This window comes from Pipistrellus kuhlii, unplaced genomic scaffold (genome assembly GCF_014108245.1).
Source record: "Pipistrellus kuhlii isolate mPipKuh1 unplaced genomic scaffold, mPipKuh1.p scaffold_m20_p_148, whole genome shotgun sequence".
In the NCBI taxonomy this organism is placed as follows: domain Eukaryota; kingdom Metazoa; phylum Chordata; class Mammalia; order Chiroptera; family Vespertilionidae; genus Pipistrellus; species Pipistrellus kuhlii.
The window spans coordinates 18,040-35,000 of record NW_023425458.1 but is presented as its reverse complement, the minus strand read 5'-3'; the positions used below and the strand labels follow the sequence as shown (position 1 = coordinate 35,000).

Genomic DNA, 16,961 nt, shown 5'->3' with positions numbered 1-16,961 from the left:
TGGAGGGGGGTGTGGGGAGCAGCGAGGGTGGGAGTGGGGGGTGGAGGGGGGTGTGGGGGCAGCGAGGGCCGCGAGTGGGGGGTGGAGGGGGTGTGTGGGGGCAGCGAGGGCCGGGGGTGAGGGGTGGAGGGTGGGGTGTGGGGAGCAGCGAGGGTGGGAGTGGGGCGTGGAGGGGGGTGTGGGGAGCAGCGAGGGTGGGAGTGGGGGGTGGAGGGGGGTTGTGGGGGCAGCGAGGGCCGGGGGTGAGGGGTGGAGGGTGGGGTGTGGGGAGCAGCGAGGGTGGGAGTGGGGGGTGGAGGGGGGGTGTGGGGAGCAGCGAGGGTGGGAGTGGGGGTTGGAGGGGGGTGTGGGGAGCAGCGAGGGTGGGAGAGGGGTGCGGGGAGAGGAGCGTGGTGAGTGGGGTGCAGGGAGTGGGGTGCAGGAAGAGGGTGTGGGGAGCGGCTGGGCCTCGGTCCTCTGAGCAGCGGCCAGCCATCGAGGAACAGGGTGACGCAGAGGGACCTCAGGGCGGGTCTGGGCTGCGGTGCCAGGCTCTGCGAAGCGGACGCTGCGGGAGGCTGCCTCTCCCCGTGCCCCCCCCCCCCCCCGGCCCGGGGCAGTGGGAGGGGTCACAGAGCCCGTCTGCTTTCTCTGAGCGCCCGGGTCTGAGCCGGGAGCGGTGACAGCCTCCTGGGCAGGCGGCCTGCTCCAAGGTGACTGGGGGGTGGGGGGGAATGCGGAGTGGGGGGAGCTGCCAGAGCGCACAGCGCCCTCCCCGGGCGGCGCGGCCGATGCTGTGAGAGCCATTTGCTCTGCCGGGCTCGGGAGGAGCGTACAGTACAGCCACAAGGTTGCAGGTTCGATTTTTGATGGTGCGGTTTCAGCCCCGGTCAGGGTGCATATGGGGGCACCGACTGATGTCCCTCCCTCCCCCCTCCCCAAACCAGTGAACACCCCTCCTGGTCACTCTGTGCTCCGTCCTCTGTCCTCGGGGCAATTAGTCTGGAGAAGCTTTGGGGCAGCAGCTCCCATGAGTGACTGGAGGAGCTGGTGCTGGGGCCCAGGGCCGGTTACCTGGGGCTGGTTACCCAGGGGTCTGGTTACCTGGTTACCTGGTTACCTGGGGGCCTGGTTACCCGGGGACCTGGTTACCTGGTTACCTGGGGGCCTGGTTACCCGGGGGCCTGGTTACCTGGTTACCCGGGGTTCTGGTTACCCGGGGTCCTGGTTACCCGGGGGCCTGGTTACCTGGTTACCTGGGGGCCTGGTTACCTGGGGGCCTGGTTACCTGGGGGCCTGGTTACCTGGTTACCCGGGGGCCTGGTTACCTGGGGGCCTGGTTACCTGGTTACCCGGGGGCCTGGTTACCCGGGGGCCTGGTTACCTGGTTACCCGGGGTTCTGGTTACCCGGGGTCCTGGTTACCCGGGGGCCTGGTTACCTGGTTACCCGGGGTCCTGGTTACCCGAGGACCTGGTTACCCGGGGGCCTGGTTACCTGGTTACCCGGGGGCCTGGTTACCCTGGGACCTGGTTACCCGGGGGCCTGGTTACCTGGTTACCCGGGGGCCTGGTTACCCGGGGGCCTGGTTACCTGGTTACCCGGGGGCCTGGTTACCCGGGGGCCTGGTTACCTGGTTACCTGGGGGCTGGTTATCTAGGGACCTGGTTACCTAGTTCCCCGGGGACCTGGTTACCTGGGGGCCTGGCTACCTGGGGGAGGCCGCCCGCAGGTGCCGTGAACCCCCGGTTCTGGGAGAACAGCTGAGTTGGGTGTGGACTTGGGTGTCTCCCGCGGCCGGTGCGTGTCTCGGGAATGCAGCAGGCACTGCGTTGAAATGCTTCCTGAGAGTGAGTCCCTTCTCAGCCGTGGGAAAGGGTCCGGGTGTCCTCACAGGGAGGGGTGAGGCCTCGGCGTGTCACAGACGCTCCTTCCGGTGAGGATGTGAGGAGGCGAGGACAGGCTCACGCTTCGCGTCGCTGCCACGAACGCCGAATGTGTGGGCCACGCTGCAGGGCGGGGGGGGGGCAGAGTTCTCACCCCACATCCTCCCAGGTCCGGTGGAGAGCCGGGCCGGGACAGACTGCGGTCAGCCATGTGACGGCGGGTGACCTCGGTGCCACCTGGTGCTGGGTGGTCAGTGCTCTCGAAGGCGTGAGGCCTGACCGGGGCCACTGCCCACACAGCCCATTTTTGAAGGGACAGGAGCCTCACTTCTCGGCAAAGCTGGCCGCGGCCGGGCCCGGGGCCCCCAGGCTGAGGGCGGGAGTGGGCTGCCGGCAGGGCTGTGGGAGGACATTGGCAGCATCGGAGGTCACTTTCCTTGGATGACGGGCTGCTGGGCCCCGACCCCCTTTTCTTCCTAACGCTGCGCGTCGTCCGTACACAGCGGGTCCGGTCCAGTCCCCGGGTCCCTCCTGAGGGCTGTGACTCCAGGGCAGCGGCTCCGGCCTCTGCTGGGCCCACAGAGCCGCTTCCCGGGGCTGGGCTCCCGCCTGGGGCCTCGGGGGCACCGGGCAGTCCGTGAGGCGAGGGGAGAGGGCCGGCACTCCCATGTGGCCGAGGCGTCCTCAGCTGCTGGTCCTGCCGTGTGGCGGCCTAGGGTGTGACATTGGTGAAAGCCGGCGAGGGCAGGGGCGTGGAGGACCAGGGCGTGGAGGACCGCGGCCTCGGGGCCCAGAGGGGATGAGCAGGCGCGGAGCTGGGAGCCCCTGCACCCAGGCGAGGGCACTGAGACCGCCTCCTGGGCCCGTGTCGGCTGGCAGGTGCCCGGCATTGCCCATGAGCCTGTGGAATGACGAGCAGGCAGAGCGGAGTCCGAACCCCTGGTGTGGGTGACCCTACCCCAAGTCTCCGAAGCGAGCGGAGGTGGGGAGTGAGCGCAGGGAGCGTCCGGGGTGTCTGTGGCCATGTCTGCGGGCAGAGCGGGGAACCGGCCCGGAGGTCATGGATGGCGAGCAGATGGGGCTGGCCCTGCCCGGGACACGGGGGCCGGGAAGGAGACAGGGGCCGGAGGGAGACAGGGGCCGGAGGGAGACGGGGGCCGGAGGGAGACGGGGGCCGGAGGGAGACGGGGGCCGGAGGGAGACGGGGGCCGGAGGGAGACGGGGGCCGGAGGGAGACGGGGGCCGGAGGGACACAGGGGCTGGGAGGGAGATGGGGGCTGGGAGGGACACGGGGGCCGGAGGGAGACGGGGGCCGGAGGGAGACGGGGGCCGGAGGGAGACGGGGGCCGGAGGGAGACGGGGGCCGGAGGGAGACGGGGGCCGGAGGGACACAGGGGCTGGGAGGGAGATGGGGGCTGGGAGGGACACGGGGGCCGGAGGGAGATGGGGGCCGGGAGGGAGACGGGGGCCGGAGGGAGACGGGGGCCGGAGGGACACAGGGGCTGGGAGGGAGACGGGGGCTGGGAGGGACACGGGGGCTGGGAGGGACACGGGGGCCGGAGGGAGACGGGGGCCGGAGGGACACGGGGGCCGGGAGGGACACGGGGGCCGGGAGGGAGACGGGGCCGGAGGGAGACGAGGGCTGGAGGGAGACGAGGGCCGGAGGGAGACGGGGGCCGGGAAGGAGACGGGGGCCGGAGGGACACGGGGGCCGGGAGGGAGACGGGGGCCGGGAGGGAGACGGGGGCCGGAGGGAGATGGGGGCCGGAGGGACACGGGGGCCGGAGGGACACGGGGGCCGGGAGGGACATGGGGGCCGGGAGGGAGACGGGGCCGGAGGGAGACGAGGGCCGGAGGGAGACGGGGCCGGAGGGAGACGGGGGCCGGAGGGAGATGGGGGCCGGAGGGACACGGGGGCCGGAGGGACACGGGGGCCGGGAGGGACATGGGGGCCGGGGGGGAGACGGGGCCGGAGGGAGACGAGGGCCGGAGGGAGACGGGGCCGGAGGGAGACGGGGGCCGGGAGGGAGACGGGGGCCGGGAGGGAGACGGGGGCCGGAGGGAGACGGGGGCCGGAGGGAGACGGGGGCCGGAGGGACACGGGGGCCGGAGGGACACGGGGGCCGGAGGGAGACGGGGGCCGGAGGGAGACGGGGGCCGGAGGGAGACGGGGGCCGGGAGGGAGACGGGGCCGGAGGGAGACGAGGGCTGGAGGGAGACAAGGGCCGGAGGGACACGGGGGCTGGAGGGACCCGGGGACCCGGAGGGAGATGGGGGCCGGAGGGAGACGGGGGCCGGAGGGACCCGGGGACCCGGAGGGACACGGGGGCCGGAGGGAGATGGGGGCCGGAGGGAGACGGGGGCCGGAGGGAGACGGGGCCGGAGGGAGACGGGGCCGGAGGGAGGCTGCCTGGTGGATCGCGGTCCGAGCCTCTCACCCTCAGACTGCTGGTTGGGATTATTCATGCGCGTAGCCTCCATCCGTCCCGCCCCGCGGGTTTTGATTCCCCTTTAGTGGACCCTGTAGTTTCTGGTGGACCCGATTCCCGTTTGCCGGGTGTGGCGGCGGCTGGGAGCGGGCGGACTCCGCCCGGGAAGGGCTCACGTCTGTCCCTCTCCGTTCGCAGGTGAACGCCAGGATGTCGCTGGTCACCCTGCCTTTCTACCAGCGGAGGCACAAGCACTTCGACCAGTCATACCGCAATGTGCAGACCCGGTACCTCATGAACGAATACGCAGCCAAGCTGTGAGTGGATTCACGGATTAGACGGGGGGGGGGGGGGGGGGGGGGGGGGAAGGCGGAGGAGGAGGACCCTTTCCTGCCGAGGCCAGGGGGCATTCACACCACCCACGGCCACACAGAATTATCCACTTAGAAACCACCCGCTCCCTTGGGCCAAGCACTGACCAAACTCACCCCATGCCTTGGCAGGGCCGGGCCCGAGGACTCTGCAGCCTCATGTGGCCTCGGACTGGGCGTTCCCACCCGCCTCAGACACGTAGAACTTGGATTATGGGCGTCCCCCGTTCAAAGGCAGGAGCTTTGCCTGCTCCCTGGAGCCCGGAGGGACGTGACTGGGGAGGGTCACGGTGGCCATGATCCCCGAGGCCCATCTTCAGGGCCAGAGGGGGATGTGGCTCATCGCTGGGCAGGGAACGATGTGTGGAGTGCTACTGGCATCTGGTGGACCCTGGTAGAACTCGCTAGGCCTGCTAGATCCTGGTAGGTCCTGGTGGATCCTGGTAGGTCCTGGTGGACCCTGTAGTTTCTGGTGGACCCTGTAGATCCTGGTAGGTCCTGGTGGACCCTGTAGATCATGGTAGATTCTGGTGGATCCTGGTAGACCATGATGGATCTTGGTAGATCCTGATGGATCCTGGTAGATCCTGATGGATCCTGGTAGATCCTGGTGGATCCTGGTAGATCTCGGTAGACCTTGGTGAACCCTAGTGGATCTGATAGATCCTGATGGATCCTGGTGGAGCCTGGTGGAGCCTAGTGGATCCTGGTAGATCCTGGTGGACCTTGGTGAACCCTAGTGGATCTGATAGATCCTGATGGATCCTGGTGGAGCCTAGTGGATCCTGGTATACTGGCTCTGACCCTGGGTTAGATCATAAGGGGTGGGGACTTTTAAAGGAAGTGTTCATTGACTTTATCCTTCTTCATGCATCTTCCAGATCAGGAGTTTAAAAGCCACCAAAAACCAAGGGCGGTGGGAGGGAAGACAGTGGGAAGACCCAGCAGCAGAGAGATTATGGATGGCAGAATGGCGATGGGTGGGAACTGCTGCTCGAGCAGCAAATGGAACAAGAAGTGAAGTGACTGTGTCAGAGGCGGGGTCAGGCCCCAATGTCCTCTGGGAGTTTCTGAGGTCCAGCACCCTCCGGGGCCCAGCTCCCGCCCCAGGGACGGCACGAGGGCAGCCGGGGCCCGGTGGGAGGCTGGGCTGCGAGGAGAGATGCTGGTGTTGGACATTCCTGGCGCCTGGTGCCCGCACCTATATTTAGAAACGCCTGGGGTCCTCGCGTCCTGTTGCCGTCCCCATAGCAAACAAAGGCAAACACCCGCCCCGGCCGGCCGGCCGCCTCCAGGCCTGGCGTCCCGCGGATATATATAATCCTGGTGCCCGGCCAGGCCATGGCACAGGCGGATAGATATAATCCTGGTGCCCGGCAGGCCGTGGCACAGGCGGATAGATATAATCCTGGTGCCCGGCCAGGCCGTGGCACAGGCGGATAGATATAATCCTGGTGCCCGGCCAGGCCATGGCACAGGCGGATAGATATAATCCTGGTGCCCGGCCAGGCCATGGCACAGGTGGCCCTGGGCAGGGAGGTGGGGGGAGATCCGGTCCCTGAGTGGGGGAGCCGGGTGCAGAGGGATGTAGGTGTGCATGTGTGCATACATTTATGTGCATGTGCATAGCACATGTGCACACGTGTACGTGTGAGTCTACGCACACAGTGTGTACGCATGTGCACACCTCTGTGAGTGCACACTCAAGGGTGTATGTACGTACACATGTGAGAATGCACACACATGCACACACTTGCATAACTCAACACACAAAGGTAATGTACAGGCACACATGTTCGTGTGTGTACATGTGTGCCTGTACATTACCTTTGTACATCACCGTGTATGTGTGTGCACGCGTGTGCATGTGTGCGTGTTTCCCGCGTGGTGTGGTGGGCGGGAAGAGCGGTTCCTGACCCCTCACTCTCCGCCTTTGCAGGCGCTCGTCCTCCCAGTCCTCCTCCCGCTTGTCCTCCTCCCAGCAGTCCCTCAGCGAGCAGACCCAGGCGACCTCCCGGCGAGCGGCCGGCCAGCGGCTGCTGGCCCAGGGCTCCGTGTGCCGGCTCTGCGCCAAGAGGCTGGGCTCCGAGCAGGAGGAGAGCGAGCACGAGCATGAGAGCAAGAGAAGGTACGCCGGCCCCGCAGGCCTCCGACGGGACAGCCCGTCACCTCCCCGCCCGGGACAGCCCGTCACCTCCCGCCCGGGACAGCCCGTCACCTCCCGCCCGGGACAGCCCGTCACCTCCCTCCCCGCCCGGGACAGTCCATCACCTCCCCGCCCGCCTGGGACAGCCCATCACCTCCCGCCCAGGACAGCCCGTCACCTCCCCGCCTGCCCGTCACCTCCCCGCCCGGGACAGCCCGTCACCTCCCGCCCGGGACAGCCCGTCACCTCCCTGCCCGGGACAGCCCGTCACCTCCCTCCCCGCCCGGGACAGCCCGTCACCTCCCGCCCGGGACAGCCCGTCACCTCCCCGCCTGCCCGTCACCTCCCCGCCCGGGACAGCCCGTCACCTCCCGCCCGGGACAGCCCATCACCTCCCTCCCCGCCCGGGACAGCCCGTCACCTCCCTCCCCGCCCGGGACAGCCCGTCACCTCCCTCCCCGCCCGGGACAGCCCGTCACCTCCCGCCCGGACAGCCCATCACCTCCCGCCCCGCCCGGGACAGTCCGTCACCTCCCCGCCCGGGACAGCCCGTCACCTCCCTGCCCGCCCGGGACAGCCCGTCACCTCCCCGCCCGGGACAGCCCGTCACCCTCCCTGCCCGCCCGGGACAGCCCGTCACCTCCCCGCCCGCCCAGGACAGCCCGTCACCTCCCTGCCCGCCCGGGACAGCCCGTCACCTCCCGCCCGGGACAGCCCGTCACCTCCCCGCCCGGGACAGCCCGTCACCTCCCTGCCCGCCCGGGACAGCCCGTCACCTCCCTGCCCGCCCAGGACAGCCCGTCCACCTCCCTGCCCGCCCGGGACAGTCCATTACCCTCCCCGCCCGCCCGGGACAGTCCGTCACCTCCCTCCCCGCCCCGGACAGCCCGTCACCTCCCTGCCCGCCCGGGACAGCCCGTCACCTCCCTGCCCGCCCGGGACAGTCCGTCACATCCCCGCCCGCCCGGGACAAGCCCGTCACCTCCCCGCCCGGGACAGCCCGTCACCTCCCTGCCCGCCCGGGACAGTCCGTCACCTCCCTCCCCGCCCGGGACAGCCCGTCACCTCCCCGCCCGGGACAGCCCGTCACCTCCCTGCCCGCCCGGGACAGCCCGTCACCTCCCGCCCGGGACAGCCCGTCACCTCCCTGCCCGCCCGGGACAGTCCGTCACCTCCCTCCCCGCCCGGGACAGCCCGTCCACCTCCCCGCCCGGACAGCCCGTCAACTCCCGCCCGGGACAGCCCGTCACCTCCCGCCCGGGACAGCCCGTCACCTCCCCGCCCGGGACAGCCCGTCACCTCCCGCCCGGGACAGTCCATCACCTCCTTGCCCGTCCGGGACAGGCCCGTCACCCTCCGCCGGGACAGCCCGGACAGCCGTCCCTCCCCCCGCCCCCTGGGACAGCCGTCACCCATCCCGCCCGGGACAGCCCGTCACCTCCCCGCCCCCCCGGGACAAGCCCGTCACCTCCCCGCCCGCCTGAGACAGCCCGTCACCTCCCCGCCCGGGACAGTCCGTCACCTCCCCGCCCGCCCGGGACAGCCCGTCACCTCCCCGCCCGCCTGGAACAGCCTGTCACCTCCCTCCCCGCCCGGGACAGCCCCGTCACCTCCCCGCCCGGGACAGCCCGTTCACCTCCCCGCCCGGGACAGCCCGTCACCTCCCGCCCCGGACAGCCCGTCACCTCCCTGCCCGCCCGGGACAGCCCGTCACCTCCCTGCCCGCCCAGGACAGCCCGTCACCTCCCTGCCCGCCCGGGACAGTCCATTACCTACCAGGACAGCCCGGGACAGGCCCGTCACCCTCCCGCCCCGGACAGCCCGTCACCTCCCTGCCCGCCCGGGACAGCCCGTCACCTCCCTGCCCGCCCGGGACAGCCCCGTCACCTCCCGCCCCGGACAGCCCGTCACCTCCTGCCCGCCCGGGACAGCCCGTCACCTCCCTCCCCGCCCGGGACAGCCCGTCACCTCCCCGCCCGGGACAGCCCGTCACCTCCCTGCCCGCCCGGGACAGTCCGTCACCTCCCTCCCCGCCCGGGACAAGCCCTCACCTCCCCGCCCGGGACAGCCACCCGTCACCTCCCCGCCCGGGACAGCCCGTCACCTCCCGCCCGGGGACAGCCCGTCACCTCCGCCCGGGACAGCCCCATCACCTCCCTGCCCGCCCGGGACAGCCCGTCACCTCCCCGCCCGGGACAGCCCGCCCCCTCCCCGCCCGGGACAGCCCGTCACCTCCGGCCCGGGACAGCCCGTCACCTCCCTCCCCGCCCGGGACAGCCCGTCACCTCCCCGCCCGGGACAGCCCGTCACCTCCCGCCCGGGACAGCCCGTCACCTCCCGCCCGGGACAGTCCGTCACCTCCCTCCCGCCGGGACAGCCCGTCACCTCCCCGCCCGGGACAGCCCGTCACCTCCCCGCCCGGGACAGTCCCGTCACCTCCCCGCCCGGGACAGTCCGTCACCTCCCTGCCCGCCCAGGACAGCCCGTCACCTCCCGCCCGCCCGGGGACAGCCCGTCACCTCCCGCCGCCCGGGACAGCCCGTCACCTCCCCGCCGCCTGGGACAGCCCGTCACCTCCCCGTCCAGGGACAGTCCGTCACCTCCCCTGCCCGCCCGGGACAGCCGTCACCTCCCCGCCGCCTGGGACAGCCTGTCACCTCCCTCCCCGCCCGGGACAGCCCGTCACCTCCCCGCCCGGGACAGTCCCGTCACCTCCCCGCCCGGGACAGCCCGTCACCTCCCCGCCCGGACAGCCCGTCACCTCCCTGCCCGCCCCCGGGACAGCCCGTCACCTCCCCCCCCGCCCCGGACAGCCCGTCACCTCCCCGCCCGGGGACAGCCCGTCACCTCCCCCGCCCGGGACAGTCTGTCACCTCCCCGCCCGGGACAGCCCGTCACCTCCCTGCCCGCCCGGGACAGCCCGTCACCTCCCTCCCCGCCCCGGACAGCCCGTCACCTCCCCGCCCGGGACAGCCCGTCACCTCCTCGCCCGGGACAGCCCGTCACCTCCCTGCCCGCCCGGACAGCCCGTCACCTCCCCGCCCGGGACAGCCCGTCACCTCCCCGCCCGGGACAGTCCGTCACCTCCCCCGCCCGGACAGCCGTCACCTCCCCCGCCCGGGACAGCCCGTCACCTCCCCGCCCGGGACAGCCCGTCACCTCCCCGCCCGGGACAGCCCGTCACCTCCCCGCCCGCCCGGGACAGTCCGTCACCTCCCCGCCCGGGACAGCCCGTCACCTCCCCGCCCGCCCGGGACAGTCCGTCACCTCCCTCCCCGCCGGGACAGCCCGTCACCTCCCCCGCCCGGGACAGCCCATCACCTCCCGCCCGGGACAGCCCGTCACCTCCCTGCCCGCCCGGGAAGCCCGTCACCTCCCTGCCCGCCCGGACACCCGCACCTCTCCCTGCCCGGGACAGCCCGTCACCTCCTGCCCGCCGGGACAGCCCGTCACCTCCCTGCCCCGCCGGGACAGCCCGTCACCTCCCGCCCGGGACAGCCCGTCACCTCCCTGCCCGCCGGGACAGCCCGTCACCTCCCTCCCCGCCCGGGACCAGCCCGTCACCTCCCCGCCCGCCTGGGACAGCCCGTCACCTCCCGCCCGGGACAGCCCGTCACCTCCCGCCCGCCTGGGACAGCCCGTCACCTCCCCGCCCGGGACAGCCCGTCACCTCCCCGCCCGCCTGGGACAGCCCGTCACCTCCCCGCCTGGGAAGCCCGTCACCTTCCCGCCCGGGACAGCCCGTCACATCCCCGCCTGGGACAGCCCGTCACCTCCCCGCCCGGGACAGCCCGTCACCTTCCCGCCCGCCCGGGACAGCCTGTCACCTCCCTCCCGGGACAGCCCGTCACCTCCCCGCCCGGGACAGCCCGTCACCTTCCCGCCCGCCCGGGACAGCCTGTCACCTCCCTCCCCGCCCGGGACAGCCCGTCACCTCCCCGCCCGCCTGGGACAGCCCGTCACCTCCCCGCCTGGGACAGCCCGTCACCTCCCCGCCCGCCCGGGACGGGCAGGAGCAGGCAGGGCCGCTGACAGGAGCCGGGAGAACAGCAGGCGGCGGGTGAAATCAAAGCTGCTCGGTCCAGGTTCCTCTCGGCCCTGAGAATGGACACCCGGGGCCGGAGTCCACACCCCACGCCCACCCCACCCCCAGGCCCCACGCCTGGTGCCTCTGGCTTTGGTCTCAGGTCTGAGCGGGACGCCCGGCACTCGGCCTCGCCAGTACGTCGGGAGGGCCTCGCACATGGAGCAGGACTAAGCGTGCGGAGTTTAGTTGGAATTTTCACCTCCAGCCTCGTGTCTTGTGAATCCTTCCCGTGAGGGTGGGGGACTCACAGCGGCCGGGGTCCACCCCCTTGGGGGCGGGGACGGAGGGGACAGCGGGGCAGCTAAGTGGTGGCTCCTCCACTCCCACGCGGTGTGAACACACCCTGAGGGTCCTTGAAGGAAAGACAAAAGGGACTGGCTTCTCCGCTTCCCGCTCAGACATCCCAGGACGGGCGAGCATCCCGGCGAGCAGGCCGGGGCCCGGCGCGGCTGAGCGTCCGTCCCTCCCCGCAGGTACGAGTCGCAGACGGCGCTGTACGGGGAGGCCAAGCGGGAGCGCTTCCTGCGGGAGCTGGCGGGGCTGGAGGACGACGTGTACCAGGCGCGGGTGCAGGCGCGGGCGCAGCTGGACCGATACGCCATGCAGCAGGCGGACCGGTTCGACAGGCAGCAGGCGGTAGGTCGGCGGGGGCAGGGGCCGTCCTCGGCCGCCCACGCGGTCAGGGTGGTTCGTGGGCTCCGGGGAACTCACGCTCCCCCGCGGCCCGGCCGCCCGCAGGCGGAGGACGCGCTGACCTGGGAGCGCCGTGTGTTCGAGGAGCGGATGCGGCGGGCGCCCGAGATCCTGGTGCGGCTGCGCTCGCACACGGTGTGGGAGCGCATGTCCGTGACGCTGTGCTTCACCGTGCAGGGCTTCCCCACGCCCGTGGTGCAGTGGTGAGTGGCCCCGAGCGTCCCCTGGGAGGCGGTGTGGGCGCCTAGGAGGGCACGCCCAGCCCCTCGCATGGCACCGTCTCCTCCTGCAGGTACAAAGACGGCGTCCTGATCAGCCAGGCCGCCGAGCCCGGCAAGTACAGGATCGAGAGCAAGTACGGAGTGCACACGCTGGAGATCCACAGGTGAGCCGTGTGCACACGCTGGAGACACACAGGTGAGCCATGTGCACACGCTGGAGATCCACAGGTGAGCCGTGTGCACACGCTGGAGATCCACAGGTGAGCCGTGTGCACACGCTGGAGATCCACAGGTGAGCCGTGTGCACACGCTGGAGACACACAGGTGAGCCGTGTGCACACGCTGGAGACACACAGGTGAGGGCCGTGTGCACACGCTGGAGATCCACAGGTGAGCCGTGTGCACACACTGGAGACACACAGGTGAGCCGTGTGCACACGCTGGAGATCCACAGGTGAGCCGTGTGCACACACTGGAGACACACAGGTGAGCCGTGTGCACACGCTGGAGACACACAGGTGAGCCGTGTGCACACGCTGGAGACCCACAGGTGAGCCGTGTGCACACGCTGGAGACCCACAGGTGAGGGCCGTGTGCACACGCTGGAGACACACAGGTGAGCCGTGTGCACACGCTGGAGACCCACAGGTGAGCCGTGTGCACACGCTGGAGACCCACAGGTGAGCCGTGTGCACACGCTGGAGACCCACAGGTGAGCCGTGTGCACACGCTGGAGACCCACAGGTGAGCCGTGTGCACACGCTGGAGACACACAGGTGAGCCGTGTGCACACGCTGGAGACCCACAGGTGAGCCGTGTGCACACACTGGAGACACACAGGTGAGCCGTGTGCACACGCTGGAGACACACAGGTGAGCCGTGTGCACACGCTGGAGACCCCGGGTCAGGGCCGTGTGCACACGCTGGAGAGCCCGGGTCAGGGCCGTGTGCACACGCCATGATGCACAGGAGGGCTGAGGTCGGCCAGTGTCCACACTCAGGCCGGGCCTCTCTCCGTGGACGGGCGTCCCAGCGAGCTGTGGTCTCTGAGTCAGTGCACGTGGCTCCGCCTCAGGGCCAGGCCGGAGGGGCGCCCCTCACCAGCCCCCCTGGGCTCCGGGAACGGAGACGGTCCCTGGCGCGGCCGCGTGGGGCGGGAGGCGGAGCGCACGCCCGCACACCGGGAACCGGGACGGTGGCCACGTCCGTGCCGGGCTGAGCAGGCTGAGCTCAGTTCCTCACAGAAGCACGGCCTCGGTTTTCTCCTCGTGGTGAGGCGAAAGATGCAGGAAGCACAGCTCAGTAAGAGGAAACAAAAGCTGGTCACATGCCCACCAGTGGCTATGCTTTTCCCTGACACAGCACACAGGGTCTGGTTTTTTAAACCAACATGAAGTTCTCTTGTTCTATTTTTTAAAATATATTTTCTATTTGTTTTTTTTACAGAGGAAGAGAGAGGGATAGAGAGTTAGAAACATGGATGAGAGAGAATCATCGATCAGCTGCCTCTTGCACACGCCCACTGGGGATGTGCCCGCAACCAAGGGACATGCCCTTGACCGGAATTGAACCTGCGACCTTTCAGTCTGCAGGCCGACGCTCTATCCACTGAGCCACACTGGTTAGGGCTCTTGTTCTTTTTTAAAAAATGTATTTTTATTGATTGCAGAGAGGAAGGGAGAGATAGTTAGAAACATCAGTGATGAGAGTCACGGATCGGCTGCCTCCTGCATGCCCCCTGCTGGCAGAGGAGCCCACACCCAGGCCTGTGCCAGGACTGGGAATGGAACCGGGACCTCCTGGTTCACAGGGGGACACGCGGCCCCTGAGCCTGTGCTTGGTCTGGTCCTCTGTGAGCACAGTTTTGTTTTTACAAAAAGGTCCTCACATGATGCCATCCACCCTTCCTCTCCCAACCCCATCCCTATCCTCCAAAAGCTGACGTTCACCGACTCGCGGTTCAGACCAGCGCTGTGGCCTGGGCTGGGCCCTCGGATCCGTGACCCCGTGACCCCGTGACCCCGTGACCCCGGTCGCTGTCTCAGCTCCTTCTGTCTGAAAGTGATGGCTGAGCTGGGCCATCAAAGTGTCAGCTTCTCCATGCGCTCTTCTCACGGCGAGACTGACACAGAACACGCCTTTACACGTGTTCTGTGTCAGATCCTTTCCGGGAGAGAGGACGGTGCCCGTGTAGACAATCCAGGACCGGGGCCGAAGCCTGTGAAAAAGTTGTTCATTTTTAGATGTCAGAGAGGAAGGGAGTGGGAGAGGGAGGAACACCAGTGCTGAGAGAGAATCATCGACCAGCTGCCTCCTGCACGCCCCGCCCTGGGGATGGAGCCCGCAACCCGGGCTGTGCCCTGACCGGGAATCGAACCCTGGCCTGGCTCCTGGGCCCACATCACCGGCCGAACTGTGTGAACAATTGTTTTGAAGAGAAAAGCTGTTCCCTCTGGGTCTGAAAGGCGTGGCCCCTGCAGAGGTCTGTGGGCCGGTGCTGGGCCGGCCGTGGGGGGCGGCTCGGACCCGGGCGCCATGCACTGGGTTGTGCACGGCAGAGGAGCCCCGAGCCGAGCTCTCAGCAGCGCTCCTGTCTGAGTTGGGGTGTAGGTGTAGCGCAGGCCGGGGGGGGTGTGCACAGGGGTGGGGAGGAGCGAGGAGGGTGCGTGGGCTGTGCCCAGCTGTCTCCCCAATGTGCTGAGTCCCCGACATCGGATCGGAGGGCCGGGCCGGGGTGCAGCGGAGGGATGAGCTCTGACACGGGAGTGACATGAGCTCCCAGGAATGTCCTGAGGCCGCGGCCGGACTCCTGAGGCGCTGGGAGCAGCGTGGGCCCCTCGTCCCGGCCGCCCGGACTCCGGCCCCATCACGGCGCCTGGTGCTCAGACCCGCTCCGAGATGGGACTCCCAGGGCCAGTCCCCTTTCCCACGGATTCTAATCGCTCCTCACGCCGGGCCCGAGGGCCCGGGACCGTCTCCTCGTTTCACCTGGAGCTCCCTCCACCCCCTCACCCCACTCACCCCGATCGCTCCCTCCACCCCTACCTCCCCCTCACCCCACTCACCCCTACCCCTCCCTCCACCCCTCCCACCTCACCCCACTGCACCCCTACCCCTCCCTCCACCCCTCCCACCTCACCCAACTCACCCCTACCCCTCCCTCCACCCCTCCCACCTCACCCCACTGCACCCCTCCCTCCACCCCTCCCACCTCACCCCACTGCACCCCTACCCCTCCCTCCACCCCTACCTCCCCCTCACCCCACTCACCCCTACCCCTCCCTCCACCCCTCCCACCTCACCCCACTGCACCCCTCCACCCCTCCCACCTCACCCCACTGCACCCCTCCCTCCACCCCTCCCACCTCACCCCACTGCACCCCTCCCTCCACCCCTCCCACCTCACCCCACTGCACCCCTCCCTCCACTCCACCCCACCTCCACCTCACCCCTACTCCTACTTCCACCCCTACTCTACTCTCACCTCCACCCGGGGGCTCCGGGCCCCCGGGGCCCCCTGGATGTCTGCCTGGCCCTGCCGTCCTGGGAACCGTTCAGCCAGGAACAGGACCGTGGCTGTCACCGCCTGCTGCGTTTCTCCCAGTGGAGCTGGGGCTGGGCGGCCTCGGAGGGGGGAGCACAGGTCCCAGTGTGGGGAGGCACCTGCCAGCACCCGTCCCCGGGTCACCCCAGGGCAAGCTGCTTAGTTAAGCAAAGTGTCCTCAACGCCCGCCCGCCCTTCCACTCCCCGCCCTCCCCGCCCAGGGCCGCCCTCCGGCACCCAGGCCAGGGTGTGGGCTCCCGCCCGCACAGGTGCGTTTATTTATAGCCGCCCCTGACCTCTGCCGACGGGCCACACCGTGCACAGCCGCCACCAAACGCAGAGGGAGCGCAGGCCACCGGAGCCTGCCCCGGGGAGGGGCGGGGGGCAGGCAGGGGGTCGGAAGGCTTGGGGGCTGTGGCCCATGCACACGCTGCCCGCCAGCGGCTGAGGGCCTGCCCCTTGCAGGGCCACAGGCACAGGCGGCACAGGCCCTGCACGGAGGGGGAGGCTGGCTCCCAGCTGCCGGCCCAGCTGCTCCTCACTCCGCCCGCCCGCGGGGCGCTAATTGGGAGCGCCCGGTGCTAATTGGGGAGCTCTGGTGCTGAGTGCTAGGGCTCTCCCCGGTAACTCAGAGCCGGGTGCAAAGCAGGTTACACCCGGAGGAGCTGGGGCGGGGATTCAGGGAGCTTAGCAGGGCTCCTCCTGACTCCCTGAGGCAGCTCTCCCCCCCACGGCCCTCCTCGCACACCCTGGGGGCGGGGGGGCGACAGGAGCAATGAATCCGGTCCTCAGAGCTCCGAGACGGTGCCCCCGGGCTGCGGAGGCCGTGGAGGGGACGGAAGCACGTCTTTGAACCTGGGGTCCAGGCGTTCAGTGGGTGCTTTCTATGAAGGACAGGCAAGAACCATACCGCCCGGCCTGTGTGCTCAGTGGGTAGAGTGTCGGTTCAATGCTGGTCACGGGCATGGACCTTGGTTGCAGGCTCCTCCCTGGCCATGGCCCTGGTCTGGCCTGTGCAGGAGACAACCAGTCAGTGTGTTTCTCTCACATCAGCGCTCTCTGACTTCCCCTCTCTCTGCCAGTCTCCCTGAACCAATGGACAAGTGTCCTCGGTGCGGATTAACACAAACACACACACATTAAAGATGCAGAGCATTTTCAAAGGCATCGTTTTGTCTAATCACAGAGTCCCTGAGTGAAGTGAGGGACTCCATGTATTCGAGCAGCTTTAGATACACACTGTTTAGTCCTGGCCAGCTTGCTCAGCGGTTAGCGCCCTGGCCGGCAGACTGAAGGATTCCAGGTTTGATTCTGGTCAAGGGCACGTACCTCGGTTGCAGGCTCCATCCCTGGCCCAGGTCCGGGTGCGCGTAGGAGGCAGCCAATCATGGTGTCTCTCTCACATCCATATTCTCTCTCTGTCTCTCCCCCTCCCTTCCATTCGCTCTACAAACAAATGGAGGAAATATCCTTGGGTGAGGGGTAACAAAAACAGCACCTACTGTGTAGCCTATAGAACAAAAGGCTAATATACAATTGTCCCTTTGGGAGTTTGACCGGGAGACCGGGAGTTCGACCACCAGGGGGTGGCATGGACCATGGCGGT

At 69.3% G+C, this 16,961-nt stretch overlaps 1 protein-coding gene across 1 annotated transcript in view; it reads left to right on the top strand.

Annotated features, from left to right (window-relative positions):
- LOC118718835 (myomesin-2-like) overlaps positions 1-16,961 on the top strand; it is a gene marked incomplete at its 3' end in the record, with an annotated part of 36,279 nt that overhangs the window by 1,285 nt on the left and 18,033 nt on the right. Inside the window, exons 2-6 of the mRNA XM_045581654.1 lie at positions 4,492-4,610; positions 6,604-6,792; positions 11,371-11,533; positions 11,636-11,793; positions 11,883-11,975. Coding sequence (XP_045437610.1) covers positions 4,504-4,610; positions 6,604-6,792; positions 11,371-11,533; positions 11,636-11,793; positions 11,883-11,975 — 710 coding nt within the window. The remainder of the gene's footprint in view (positions 1-4,491; positions 4,611-6,603; positions 6,793-11,370; positions 11,534-11,635; positions 11,794-11,882; positions 11,976-16,961) is intronic.